The sequence below is a fragment of the Artibeus jamaicensis genome, unplaced genomic scaffold (assembly GCF_021234435.1).
Source record: "Artibeus jamaicensis isolate MK-2021 breed Jamaican fruit bat unplaced genomic scaffold, CSHL_Jam_final scaffold_916, whole genome shotgun sequence".
Lineage (NCBI taxonomy): Eukaryota > Metazoa > Chordata > Mammalia > Chiroptera > Phyllostomidae > Artibeus > Artibeus jamaicensis.
Genome location: NW_026522059.1, coordinates 2321358 through 2334436, shown reverse-complemented (window position 1 = coordinate 2334436; position 13079 = coordinate 2321358). Strand labels below are relative to the sequence as shown.

At 63.9% G+C, this 13079-nt stretch overlaps 1 protein-coding gene across 1 annotated transcript in view; it reads right to left on the bottom strand.

Annotated features, from left to right (window-relative positions):
- KCNK9 (potassium two pore domain channel subfamily K member 9) overlaps window positions 1–10783 on the bottom strand; it is a 56404-nt gene extending 45621 nt beyond the window's left edge. Inside the window, exon 1 of the mRNA XM_037166436.2 lies at window positions 10501–10783. Within this exon, the coding sequence (XP_037022331.2) occupies window positions 10501–10783 (283 nt within the window). The remainder of the gene's footprint in view (window positions 1–10500) is intronic.
- Between the last annotated feature and the right edge of the window lie 2296 nt (window positions 10784–13079).

Below are 13079 nucleotides of genomic sequence, written 5' to 3'. Positions count from 1 at the left end.
GCCAGGAGCTAGTTCTTCTAAAAGATGCATGTACGTCAGAAACTAATGCCAAATATTTTCAGGCCATGGGCGGGCCAAAGAGAAACGGAGGCCCAGGCCAGAGTCTGCCTGGGGCCACGTGTCTCCTCCACCTGCTCCAACTGTCACCTCCCAGAAGCGGGGCCAGGTGGCTGGACGGCACCCGGAGAATGCCACCTCGACTGGTCTGATTTTCTCCACTTTGTACTATGCAAATTTTCAAATCCATACTAATATAGAAAAAAAGTATGAAAGACCCCAGAGACAAATAATTAAACTTCAATAATTAACAGTCCATGGCCAATCTCGTTTCGTCTGAACCCCTACCCACATCCCCCGCAATTTGGGTGATTCCATCTCGTCTCTGAGATTTAGCGTATCGATCGCTCTAGGATGTAAGGGCTCGGTCACTACGTGCGGCGACGGTAAAACAACAGCACCGAGGACTTCACAGAGACGCATGCGTGTTTTAAATTAAGGAGGATGGCGCGCTCGCCGCTGGAAAACCCCGTCGAGAAAGACTGAAAGAGGCACATACTCCCCAAAACGCGCTGCCCGAGGCAGGAGCACCCATGGTCCCCACCCAGGGAAGGGGCCTGGCCACCATCCCTGGACAGCAAGCTGCAGGGACTTGAGCTCGAGTCTCCCAGTGACACAGCCCGGGTGGAGTCCACGCCACCAGGGCAGCCTGCTGACCCAACGTACAGCCAGAGTTTGAGAATAACGACAGAAGGCTGAGCACATGGGGGGCACAAAATGCCCCTGGCCATAATTTGATGGCCTCACACTCACACGCACGGCCCAGCAGAGAAGGGACATTTGCGGGGTGACTTCTGCGTGACAAGCCCTGGACAAGGTGTTTTCACTTCCATTTCTCACGAGATGTTCACGGCAGCCCTAGGCGGCTGTTTGGAGCTGAGCTCTGCTCCCCCCAATTCCTGTGTTGGAGTCCAAACCCCCAGCACCCAGCCAGTGAGTGCACTTGGAGAAGGGTCTTTAAAGACGCGATCAAGTTAAAAAGAGGTCCCTGGGGAGGGCCCTGATTCCACAGGACTGGTGGTGTCCTTAGAAGAAGGACACAGACACACACAGAGGGAGGACCGTGTGAGCGCACAGGGAGAAGTCGGCCGTCTGCACACCCAGGAGAGAGGCCGCCCTGCAGACTCCCGGGCCTGGGGCGTCCAGTCTCAGAACGGTGAGAAAACCAACGCCCGTCATGGACGCCGCGTGGACGCTGTGCTTCGCTATCCAGCCTGGGCTGACTGTATGGAGGCGGACGGGCAGTGCCCTGTCTGTTTTACGAATGAGAAAACAGCTCAGAAACGCACCACACTGGAGCCCAAGAGAGAGTCCCAACCTGTGCCCCGGCCACTGCGGCAGGCAGCTGACCACACGGAGCAGACGAAGTGGGGCCAGGGAGTGGACAGGTGCTGGGTCAGCAGCAGCATGACTAGCCTGTGCCACGGCCTTGGCCTCATTGTGGGCCGGGACAGTTCCCAGGCCTTGACTCTGGCTTTGGTCATGTCGCTTGCTTCGGCCAATGGCATGTGGGTGAAATACAGCCTAACAGGAGGCTTGGCCGGAGACCTCGCTTGCTTCCCCTGCCCTCTTGCGCCTCCGCCTTTGCCGAGAGAAAATCACACAATGGTTTGGACAGAGCTGCCCCAGGCAGCCCGCAGACCAGTAGCAGAAAAAAGCCACCCGCTGAGCTGTCTGGAGCAGCCAAGTCCAGCTGAGCCTGAGACACTGAGCCATAATAAATGGTTCTTTCAGCCTCGGTGTCAGCGGGTGATTTGTTACCCGTCACTAGCTAGCTGCTACAGAAGGTCAAAGAAGCAGCATGTAACGATTCGGTTACGAGCACAGGCTCTGACGTTAGCCTGCCTGGCCTGACTCCCGGCTCTGCCACGAGGTTGCTGTGCAACCTTGGGCAAGCTGCTTCCCCCCTCTGATCTGCCATGTCCTCTGTAAAATGGAAACACATGTGCATAGCTACCTGACAGGGTGAGTGAGAGGAGGAAGTGAATGGGAAATGTGTCTGTGGAAACCGAAGCCCAGGGACAGCCCACGAGCGAGGGCTCTGCTGTGGGGTGGAGAAGGGAGGCTGACTTGTCCAGGGAGTGCCAGGCAGCACGGCCGGGAGAAGCAGATGAGGCCCGTCGTCTTCTTCTTTTGTTTTAACGCTGATGCCACATTGGCCTTTCCCTACTAATTTTGCGAGGTAGGGAGCACCCTGTCACTGGAGGGGCAAGCCACAGTGCCACCCTAAGAGAGCAGAAACAGATGACCTCTCGGTTCTCTTGAGACTGATGCTCCCTGTCTCCACCCCAACACCCCAGGTAGGTGGACGGCGTCGGGGCAGCACAGGGAGAGGCCGCAGGTATGATGGCCAGAACGCTGGGCTAGAAAGTGAAGGCTTGGGTTCAAGCCCCAGCTGCACTGCGGACCCTGGGCCAGCCACCGGAGCTCTGAGCCTGGCCAGCATAACTGGGTTAGTCCCGGGCCCTGCCTGCTTCACAGGGTTGGCACCTGGGTGGACGATGGAAGTGGATGGGAGCTGGCCTGCAAGCCAGACCAGACAATAAACAAGCACTATCCGTATGCAGTCCATAATGACATCCCTCCCGGATGTTGACAGAAGGGTCTCCCCTCTGAAGTTCTCTCTTTCACTTGCCCATGGGTGGGCAAGTGTGTGGCAAGAGTGCTATACTGCCCAATGTCCACCCAGGGCAGACATGACCGATCAATCACATGCAGCACACTTCCTATTGTATAGCCAAAGCAGACATGACTAATCAATCACACACAGCACTCCTCCCTACCAGGGCTGCTCCTCGGTTCAGTATTCCGGTGGCCATAGCCAATTGTCCGGATCGGACAGACCAGGGGAAACCTCTCCATCCCTGGAGCTAGACCAAGACCCAAGGGCTCCCCACCCCACCTGGTTCCATGGTGCCCGGGAGGTTGTGGGTTCCAGGTGCCTAGAACTGCACGCACAGACCCCTTGAACCAGCCTTCCAGCCCTGATTGCAAAGAAAACCTTCTGAAACGTAAGGACACCAAAAACATCCCCAACATCATCGAGAGTTGCTGAAGTAAAAACCCGGCGGATTCCACACACTGAGAGGCCCAACTCTCCTGGCAAAAAAAAAAGAAGGGGGGGGAACCCTTTAAATCATCACAAACAGAGGAACTGTTACGGAGCTGACTGCATGTCCCTTTAGTGGAGGTACAGCAGGTAAAAGACACTTTCCTGAAGGACATTCCTCTCTGCGGGCCCACACACAGCGGCGTCCACTCCACCAGTGCGGGAGTCCCTCCGGCCCGAACACTGTCCCCACTGGGTGTTAGGCCTCCTTGGCAGCCACCAGCGTCCCTCAGCACTCGGGGTGCCACCAGAGGGGTGGTTACCACCCCAGAAACAGCACTCACCTCAGCAGACTCCTCCTTGTGACCAGACTCGGCAAGAATGTGTCAAGCCCACAGTGTCCCTGGGGCCCAGGCAGGACTGTGTCCCCTGCAGTCACTCCACACAGAGGCCAAGAGACACCAAGACTTGGACTCGGCAGGCGCAGGCTGCTGGTGCGGACACTGAGCCCCGCAACCGAGCTGCGGCAGGCCCGCCACCTCCACGTGCAATGCCACCAAGAGCCTCTGTCTCCGAGGCAAGAGTGTCACCGCAGCTCTCCCCAAGCCCCCTGAGCAAACTCTCCCCCATCCCACCTGAGTGGTCCAGCCAGCCCCACCTGAGCTCTCATTTCCCGACCCCCTCACCACAGGGAGTGTGGCTGGGCCCTGGGGCTGGAGGCCAGTGAGCATCCAGTCCTGGGGACTCAGGTGTCTTCTGGGGAGGCTGCTGCCTAGACACAAAACTGGGCTGTCATGCAAAAGTTGCTTCAGGACAGAGCCACTTGGCAGGCTGGGCCCAGTCCTCACCCACAGGGGAAGAGGCAGGAGTGGCTGCAGGGGGCCAGGCAGACAGGCGTGAACTCGGATTCAGGAGGGCACGGAGGCCCCCAGGGTGGGGGATGGCAGGGGAAGATGGCGGCGTGGGCCTCGGAAATGGCACCATGGTGGCAGAGTGGAGGATGGTGTCCCGGGAAGCCATGCTTTCCCGGCAGGGCCAGGTTGAGGAGATCTACCAGCCAGGCTTGGACCGGCAGCCCCGAGGGCCCCGGCCTGGCTCCCACTGCGACAGCGTCCTTCCGCCTGACGACAGAACTGTCCCACCTCTGAGGACGCTTCCTAAGTGCAGGGAGACGCTGCAGGGGCACTGGGGGTGGGCACTGGGGAGAAGCAGGGCACAGATGCCCCCAGAGTGGGGGCAGGAGAGCAGGGCTGGGAAGCCGAGAAAAACAACTTTCCAACTCTCCCAGGAGCCAACGGGGTCCCAACGGCACCCACCCCTCCATGGTCCTCTCGACAACAAAGGGCGGGCGTGAGGGGAGGGGCCCTTCCCCCGCACGTTCCCTGATGCCACGGCCACCCCACTCCACGTCCCTATTTCACAGACGAGGATGCCAAGGCTTAAGGACTGCACCTGGAATCAGCTCTGCAGGACGAGCCCAGACTCGGACTGCCCCAGGATGTCAGCAGCCCTGCCCAGGGCTGGGGGCCCTGCGATCCGCCGGCTCCCCTGAGTCCCTGGGGTCACAAGCCAGAGGCCAGTGGCCAGGCCTGGCCCCGCCCCCTCCACGCTCCAGACACCGTGTGGCCCAGCGCCCCTCTCACACCGTGTCACACTGACATCACCTCCAGCCCCAGCCCCCACGCCAGCCACGGCTCGGCCTCCTCTAATGTGGCCGCGCCCCTCACCCACGGCCACTCGCTGGCTCCTCCCAGGGCTGGGGCACACCCCCCACCCCCCTCTAGGCCAGCACCGCCTCACAAGCCCCTGCACTCAGCCAGCGCCCAGGAAGGGGTAGTGCTGGGGGAGTGCCGAGAGCTGTGCCCAGCTTGGGAACCCCGGTCTCCCCAGGCTCAGAGGCTGCGATCCGTGCACAATGTCCCCCGACCAGGCCAACGTGCTCACAGACGCTCCCTGACTCTCTCGTCTTCCCCAGCTGCAAATGTTCCATCCGTCGCCATCCCTCCTGCCCTGCGTCCATGGCACGTCATTCTGCTCTGTGCTCAGAGAACACATCTAGGGCCTGCGCTTCGATTTCCGCCCACCCGAGACGGGGCCCCCAGCTCAGGAGCACCCCGCAGCTGGCCGTGTGACCCCGCTCAGGGCACAGTGACGACGCACGCCAGCCCAGACTTGGAGAGCACCCACAGACCAAAAAACGCCCAGAGGAGAGGGGACCGGCTCACGAGGGGCATTGCTGAACAGACTCGGGGGCCCAGGCCGTGACAGCACGCGGGGCCACCGCCACCGGCCCTTCCTGTGAATGTGCCACAGTACAGGGTGGGTCGGCTCAGCCAAAAAGGAGGAGGTTCCACAGGCAGGAGTCCCAGAGTTCGGAGAGACCGGTAAAGGGACCCTCTAACAGAACCCCTCACGAGCATCCTCACGTCCCAGAATTCCCTGCCTGCAGACTCTCAGGAGAGCCCCTGTCCCCCTCCCTGAGGCCGGCCAGTCGGGGTCCCCGCCTCCTATTCCCCAGGCTCCACTGGGACCAGGCATGACATTTCTGTCGCCCATGTTCTCCCCAATGCTCCTGCAAGGCCGGTGTCAACAGGGCACGGGGCTGCTCTGGGCTCTGACCAGAGGGACAGGTCCCCAGGGCTGGCAGCCAGTCTGTCTTAGGTGCCCACAACCAGCCATGCCCGGGACACCTCGCCAGACCCTCCCTCTGCAGACCCACCTCACATCAGTGTGCTGAGTTCCCTCTCCTCTCCCAGGCCTGGGCCCCATTTCCAGTTTAGAAATGGAGCCCCTCTGTCCCCGCCCCTCAGGGGAACACACAATGCCTCTGTAAGAGACGACCCCCCCACCCCTCCTTTCCACCAGGTCAGAACCTCACGAGATAATCTCAACATTCACCCAAACATACACCGCCTTCGCCACATGTGAGGTGATGAGCTCCCTGTCTCTAGAGACATTCAAGAAGACACTGACTGAGGAGGGAGGTCCTGGGCTGCGGGCACTGTTCTGTTTGTGACCTGAACGCAGTCACATGGGAATGGTTTGTTTTCGAGAACCACTGACCACTGCACTTGTGACGCGAGCGCTTTTCCGCATGAACGTGACAGCTCGTTAATAATTTCCTAAGTGGAAGTGACTGGGAGCTGCTGACCATTTGGCAGGGAGGAGAGGAGGTTGGGACGCCCTGCAGGGCCTCCCAGCAGGGCCCTGAGATGCAGATGGGGCGCCTGCACTGGGAGCCCCGCCTGAACACAGGGCAGGAGCAGGCGAAACCGCTGGAGGGAGGGCGGGATGAAGCGGTGAGCGGAGGCCTGCGCAGGACCGCAGACGAATGCACGCGTCTTGCATGGGTGCCTGAGGACAGGAGATCCTGAGTTCAAGGCCCACTGCCTGCCGCCTGAGTCTCGGTTTCCCATCTGTCCGTCCGGGGGGCTGTACACTCTCTGGCCTGGCGGCAGAAGGCGGGAGGGCTCGGTGCCGGGCTCTGTGCTGAGCCAGCAGGTGCAGGGAGGAGACCCAGTTTGTCGTCAGCGATGCTGGAACCGAGGGAGACAGGGAAGGGGGGCACAGCCCAGGGAGGCGCAGAGAGGAAAGCCAAGGAGGCTTCCTGGAGGGCGGCAGGGGAGGGGTTAACTGGGCTTAGCTGTCCCTGCTGCTGTTCACGCTGGACTGGACTGCGACCGAGTGCTTGGTCTCCAGCTCCCCTCCTGCCTTTGGGCCTTATCTTGTCATCTAGACTCTCCCCAGAGCCTCCGCAGCAGCGGGGACGCGGCAGGGGCTGGTGCCGTGCAGCCAGAGCGTAAAGCACGGGTGGAAAACTACACCCCTGCATGCAGGGCAGTGGGAAGCTCTCCCGGTCTGTGCCAGGACAAGATAAGGGAGGCGTCGTCTAAATTACGGACTCAAGCAGGTACAGAATCTGATCCAGGAAACCACGGAAGCCCCAAATCCCTTCCTCGGGGTGAGCCCGCCCCAACCAGCAGAGCCTGCCTCCTAAGCCAGTTAGCTCAGTCCCGCAGCAGCTACCACTGCCCCCACCCCCGGCTTCAGATGGGCCCAGCAGGACCTGGGGAAACCGGGCCCAGGCGGAAGTCTCCCCCCATCCCCACCCCGAAACCGCAGCTCGCCCCCCTGGCCCTGGCAGGCGAGCTCTGAATTCTAAGCGTGGTTTCTTTTTCAAAACAACTTCGGTCACAGATGCTGGATTCAAAAAAGAAGTGTTGTGGAGACTTGCGCTGCTGTCCTGAGGGCAGCTCATGATGGGGCCCAATTCTGGCCTCGAGAGCTTCCTGCAGGGGAGTGACCAGTGTGCTGGGGGGTCCCAGGCAGAGAAACTCAAGTCCAGCCTTGCACAGCCCCACCAGGCCCCAGGGAGCACAGCTGATGCCCTGGTGTCCCCACACCAACCCACAGCGGGGCGGGGGCAGCGGGCGGCTTCCAGCGTCCTGCTGACCAGACAAGCACGGAAGGGTGTGGATGTGAGAGTTTCCCGCCCCTAACACGGTGGAGAGTCCCCGAAGGTCTAAGGATCCCCAAGCCCCCTCAGAACCCCACAACGTCATCCCCGGAGAGTGGTGACAAGTGGTGCAGATGTCACAGAAGCAGGAGAGGACGAGAGGCACCCTGGGCCACTAGCTTCCCGATGGGGCTGGACCCGCCCTTTCACAGAACCCCCACCCCAGACCCCACACCCCAGGTCCTCCCTCATCCTGAGCAGGGGTGGCCGGGCCCAGCACTCCCAGGAGAGCTGAGCAGGCCTCAGAGTGACGTCCCTCCAAGGCCTTTCGTGAAGGTGCGGCCGCAGACCGGACACGAAGTGGTAATTAATTACACACGTTTGAAATCCACTTCACAGACGGAGCTCACAGCTGCCTCGGAGACCCGTGTTCACCCGCGGACCAGAGCGCCCGGGGCTCCTGCCTCACCTCGATGCCTGAGCCGGAAGCTGAGGCACGCACGCCAGAGGGACGGAGGGACGGAGGGACAGAGGGACAGCACTCGGGGTTAGGGTCGACAGAAGAACACGGAGAAGATGCACCTGCCTCATTAATATCGAGGTCCAATAAGAGACAAGTCCACGGAGGGCCCAGCCTGGGGCTGGGTTTTGTTCTAGGCCTAAGAGCCCCTTCATTTGCATTTATATTTAAAAAAAGAAGAAAACAAACATAATTAACTAGAAAGGTGCGTTATTTCCTGTAAATTCAAGGGCTTCTGCTAAACTGCTTCCTGGGGCAGAGAGCAGGAGGCGCACCCACTAAGCACTTCGGGTACCTGGCAGCTGCAGGAGCCAGCCCCACCCCCCAGCTCAGGGTCAAACTGGCAGGTGGTTCCTGTGCAGCGCCCCTTTCCCCCCGGTGGGGAAACTGAGGCCTGGAGCTGCAAACTGACCCCCTCAGGCTCTTCCAGGGTCTTCCATTGGCGGGCAGCCGAGTGAGAACAACCTTCCTTCCCGTCCCTGCCGGCTACTCGGCCTTCTCCCCCCAACCAGCTGACCACTCAGCAGAGGCAGTGAGAGTAAGCAGTGCAGACCTCAGATGCCCCTGCGTCCTGGGCTGCCTCGAGCGGCACCCGCACCGCCCCTGCTGAGAACCCTCAGGGGGCCACTCATTCCCGCCGGCCCAGGCCTGCGCCCAGAACCACGGATCAGAACCCACACCTCTCCACAGGAACTTTATCAACAGGCTCACAGTTTCTTTTTGCAGGCAAATTGGAACGTCCCTGGGTTGGACTTGAACTCCAGTCCTTTCCTATCGGAGTCCAACCCCAGGGCCCGCCAAACGTCCCCTGTCTGGGGTCAGGGTCACCAATGCCAGGGTCACCGCTGTTCCCATGCCCAGGGTGGGCAGCTCGGGAGGCACGCCCCAGCTCCCCGGCACACAGGCGCCCCCACCCCTATTGTCCCTGTGCAGCTGCGTGTTATGAGCACAGCTCACCCTGGAAGTGTAAAGACAGAAGGGCAGTGACGACCAACTGGCCCTTCCGGGCCCTGGAAACACATGGCGGCAAAGGAAGGACTTTCTGGGCTTTGGCCACTGGGCCTCAGCCTGGGGCAAGCAGGAGCGGAGCTGGTTATGGAGGCGACAGAAGGCCAATTTCCTTCCCAAACCATGAGAACCTGCAGCAATGAATTAAACACTGCAAACAAGATGACTCTCCAGAAGTATCTTCACCCCAGAAGGGAACACAGGCCGTCCTGCCCAGGACTTCCTGTTGCATATGGCACGGAGGAGCCGGCTCTGCCAGCTCAGGGAGGCGAACGAATGCAGGGCGGGGGGGGGGGGGGGGGAGGAGGCCTCGCCTCCACCGGGCACAGACAGGACTGTGGGGAGCAGGAAAGAGGCCACCCCAAGCCAACGCGGGGCCCTGGCTGGACCCTGGGGAGGGCTGTGGCGGGCAGACAAGGGGCAGAGACACGGCCTGCCTCCTGTGCTGAGAGCACCCCTCATCCACTGGGATGAAGCGCCCTGCTGGAGTCCCCAAAGGTCTTTCTCAAAGTATAACATCTGCAATCCCCCCTACCCCAGGCCGCAGTGGGGGTGCTGCCCTTGACACCCACTAGAGATTGAAAGCTCACTGCACAGCACCCTTTGGGGAACCCACGGGAGTCCCCAGGGCGTCCCAACAGGACTCTCCCCAGTTGGGGCCGAACTTCTCCCATTTCCAGGCAACATGCAGACCCATCCTGCCCCCTGTCTCAGACTGGGGGTGGGCGGGTCCCGATGGCCCTCTGTCCTCGACCTTGCTTCCAGCCCAGTTTCTGGGTGGCCACCCCCTTCCATCACCAGACAGCAAACTCTCTCCCCCCTCCAGGCCTGGCGTGACGGGCCCCAGAACGGCAGGAAGAGGAGCCAGCAGAGAGGATGGCTGAGATCGGCCTCAGAGACGCTGAGAGCTGTTGAGGGTCAGCGCCCCCCACGCTCCAGAAGCAGCCGTTGGCCACCTGAGCCCCTGTCCACGCCGCGGGCGGCAGGCCAGCCCCCTGCAAGTCCCAGAGAGGTAGTAACTGCAGGCTTGGAGCCCCGTGCAGCCCAGCCGCGCCGGGGCGGTGGGTGGGTGGGTGTCTGCTATAGGATTATTCTTAGCGCTCCACTCTCTTCGCAAAAGTGGCGCCTCCGCCCTCCGGGATCCGGCACGCTCGCTCGGGGCTCGCACGCCCGGCCCAGACACAGACACCGGCGCAGAGAAGCCGCGGGTGGGGTCCACGCGGGGTGAGGTGCGGAGGCGCCGGAGAGGAGGGGGCTCCCGAGGAAGGAGGAGGCGCTGCGAGAGGAGCCCCAGCGACTGGCTGCGCGGACCACCCCCCGGCGCCCCGCACCCAGCCCCGCACCGCGCGCTCGGCCGCCTTCCCGGACGCCTCCCGGGCGCAGGCAGCCGGCGGCGCGCCCAGCCCTTACCTATGGTGGTGATGACTGTGATGGCAAAGTAGAAGGAGCCGGCGAACCTCCACTGGACGCCGGCGCGGTGCGGCTCCGCCTGCAGGATCACCAGCTCCAGCTGCCGATAGTCCTCGCCGCTGATGTTGTACTTCCCCTTGATCCGGGTCTCCTCGGCCCGGAGTTTCTCCTCCTCGCGCATCTCGTGGTCCGACTCCAGGGCGTCGAAGACAGCGGCGCCCACCAGCAGGTAGGTGAAGGTGCAGACGATGAGGGACAGAGTCCGCACGTTCTGCCTCTTCATGGCCGCCAGCAAGGAGCCGGCGCGGGGGGCATGTCCCGCAGGCTCGCAGCCGCGCGCGTCCCACTGCAGCGCCCGGCGGCCGCCGCCTCCTCCGCCGCCGCCGCCGCCGCCGCCTCCAAGTTGTAAGCGGCGGCGGCAGCAGCAGCAGCAGCAGCAGCGGGGAGGCGGGGGGCGGGGAGGCTGGGGGGGCCCCCCTCCGCCGCGGCCGCCACAGCCGCCGCCACCGCGAGGCGGCTGGCGGGGCAGGGGCGGCGCGAGCCCGGGCCCGGGCTCGGGCGAGAAGGCGGACAGGCACAGGAGGCTGCTCGAGCGCCGAGGCCAGGCGTCCGGGAGCCCCGACACCCTGCGCCAGACCCGGCCGAAGCAGCCCGCCCCACTGCGCAGGGCCATGCACGGCGGCGCCGCCGGGCACCGCGCTGCCCTCCGCACCCCGCCCCCCGCTCCCGCCAGAAAAGCAGGAGCAGGAGCGGGCGCGAGGCCCGAGGGCGGCCGCCGGGGCCCGCGCCCCTTGGGGTCCGGCTCCCGGGCGGTGGCGCCCCGCTAGGAGCCCACAGGTTTTCGTGCGCCGGGTGGGACCACCTTCTCCTTTTACCCCTCTTCACCCCCCCCCCGAGGGGGTGCGTAAAAGTTTTCGAAGTGGCGGCGTCTCTGGAGTCCCCAGTAAGCGGGGAGGGGCCCGAGCAGGTGCAGCGAGCGGGGCAGCCAGACGCCCGAAGGTCCGAGCGCCCGGGGCCCACCAGGGCGCGCAGGGACGCGGCGGGGTCCCTGCCGGGCGTCGGCCGGTCCACGAAGTTTGCTCCTCTCAGCCCCCGAGGCGCGGGAGCGGGGCGCGGCCTCCCGGTGGCAGAGCCCGCGGCGGAGCGGCCTCGGGGGCGGCCGGGGGACCGCGAGGTGGCGGTCGTCCAGCCCGATCCTCCGAGGGCGGCGGGCGCGGCGGCGGCGGCGGCGGGAGGGGTCCCGCGGGCCTCGCGGAGCTGCGGGGCGGGCGCGGGCGCATCAGCCGCGCCGGGGTCGGGGCCCTCCGGCGTCCGGGCGTCTGGGGAGGCGGCTGCGGCGCTGGTCTGCCCAGGGCGCTGCGTGCGTGCGCGCCGGAGGGAGCCCGAGTGTGTGTGCGTGTGTATGTGTGTGCGTGTGCGCGCGCGTGGCAGCCCCGCTCCGGCGGGAGGGCCGTGGGGGGCGGGGGCCGGGCTACGCGGAGGCCCGGCCTTCCTCCCTCTCTTCTTCACTCCCTCCCGCAGCCTCCCGGGCGCGCCACCTCCCTCCTGGTCCGCCGCCAGCTGGCGAGGCAGCCGCGGCAGCTCCGGCAGCAGAGCGAGCGCGGCGCGGGGCGCACGCGGAGGGAGCCCAGGAGGGGCGGTGGGTGCCGCGCGAGGGGGCGGAGGCGAGCGGAGGACTGGGTGTCTCCGGAGTGAGGGTGGGGGCGGAGCCACCAGCAGGTTTCAGCGGCGGGGGATGGGAAGACTAAGGCGGCTGCTTGGGTCCTTGAAGCCCGGCTTCCTGAGAGCGCGCGCAGCCACGCGGGGCGGAGAGTTTGAGGGACCCGGGGCTAGAGGAGGAAAGGGAATTCACCCCGAGAATGCAGACGGGCGGCTTAAGAGAGAGGAGAGATCCAGAGGAGAGTGGAGAACACGAGCAGAGGAGCCGCGGACAGCCAGGAGCGCAGCAGCACACGCGGTTCCCCCAGGGCCAGCCACCTGGCGCTGGCGCGTGTCCCTGGCCGGGGGCACCTCCCCATCGCGTGGCGAGGTTCCGAGGGTTGCCTCAGCCCCAGCGAGCGTCGCAGACCGGGTGGCCCGGCGCCTGCAGACCCGAGTTGTTCCCCCGGAAAGTGCCGTGGATGGAATGAACCGCCACTGTTGGGGTCCGGGCCTCAGGGGAGGACGCCGCACCCCCCTTTCCTGGTCCATCCCTGTGGCTTTTACAAGAAACACTCCTTGGTTCCCCGAGGCTGGGCGCAGGGTGCACCGGGAACGCAACCCTGCCCTTGCGTCCCCGCGCAGCTTGATGGCCCCTCTCCGGACCAGCCTGGGGAAGGAACGCGAGGTTCGTGCCGGGGCGCACCTATTTCTTGGGTCCAGAGAGGGGACCTAGCCAGGCTTTATCCCCTTTCCATTTCAGCCGCGTTTGCCCTCTTCCCCCACCTCCCTTCAGGTCATAGATGGGGTTTTTCGCTCGACCACCGCACCCCTAACCTCTCGGAGCTCGAAATAGGCTGGTTGCAGCCTCGGAGACCTCCCCCCGCCCCCACTCCCGACTCCCCTTCCCTGGGTCAGGAGGCCTCTCTTGGACCCAGTCA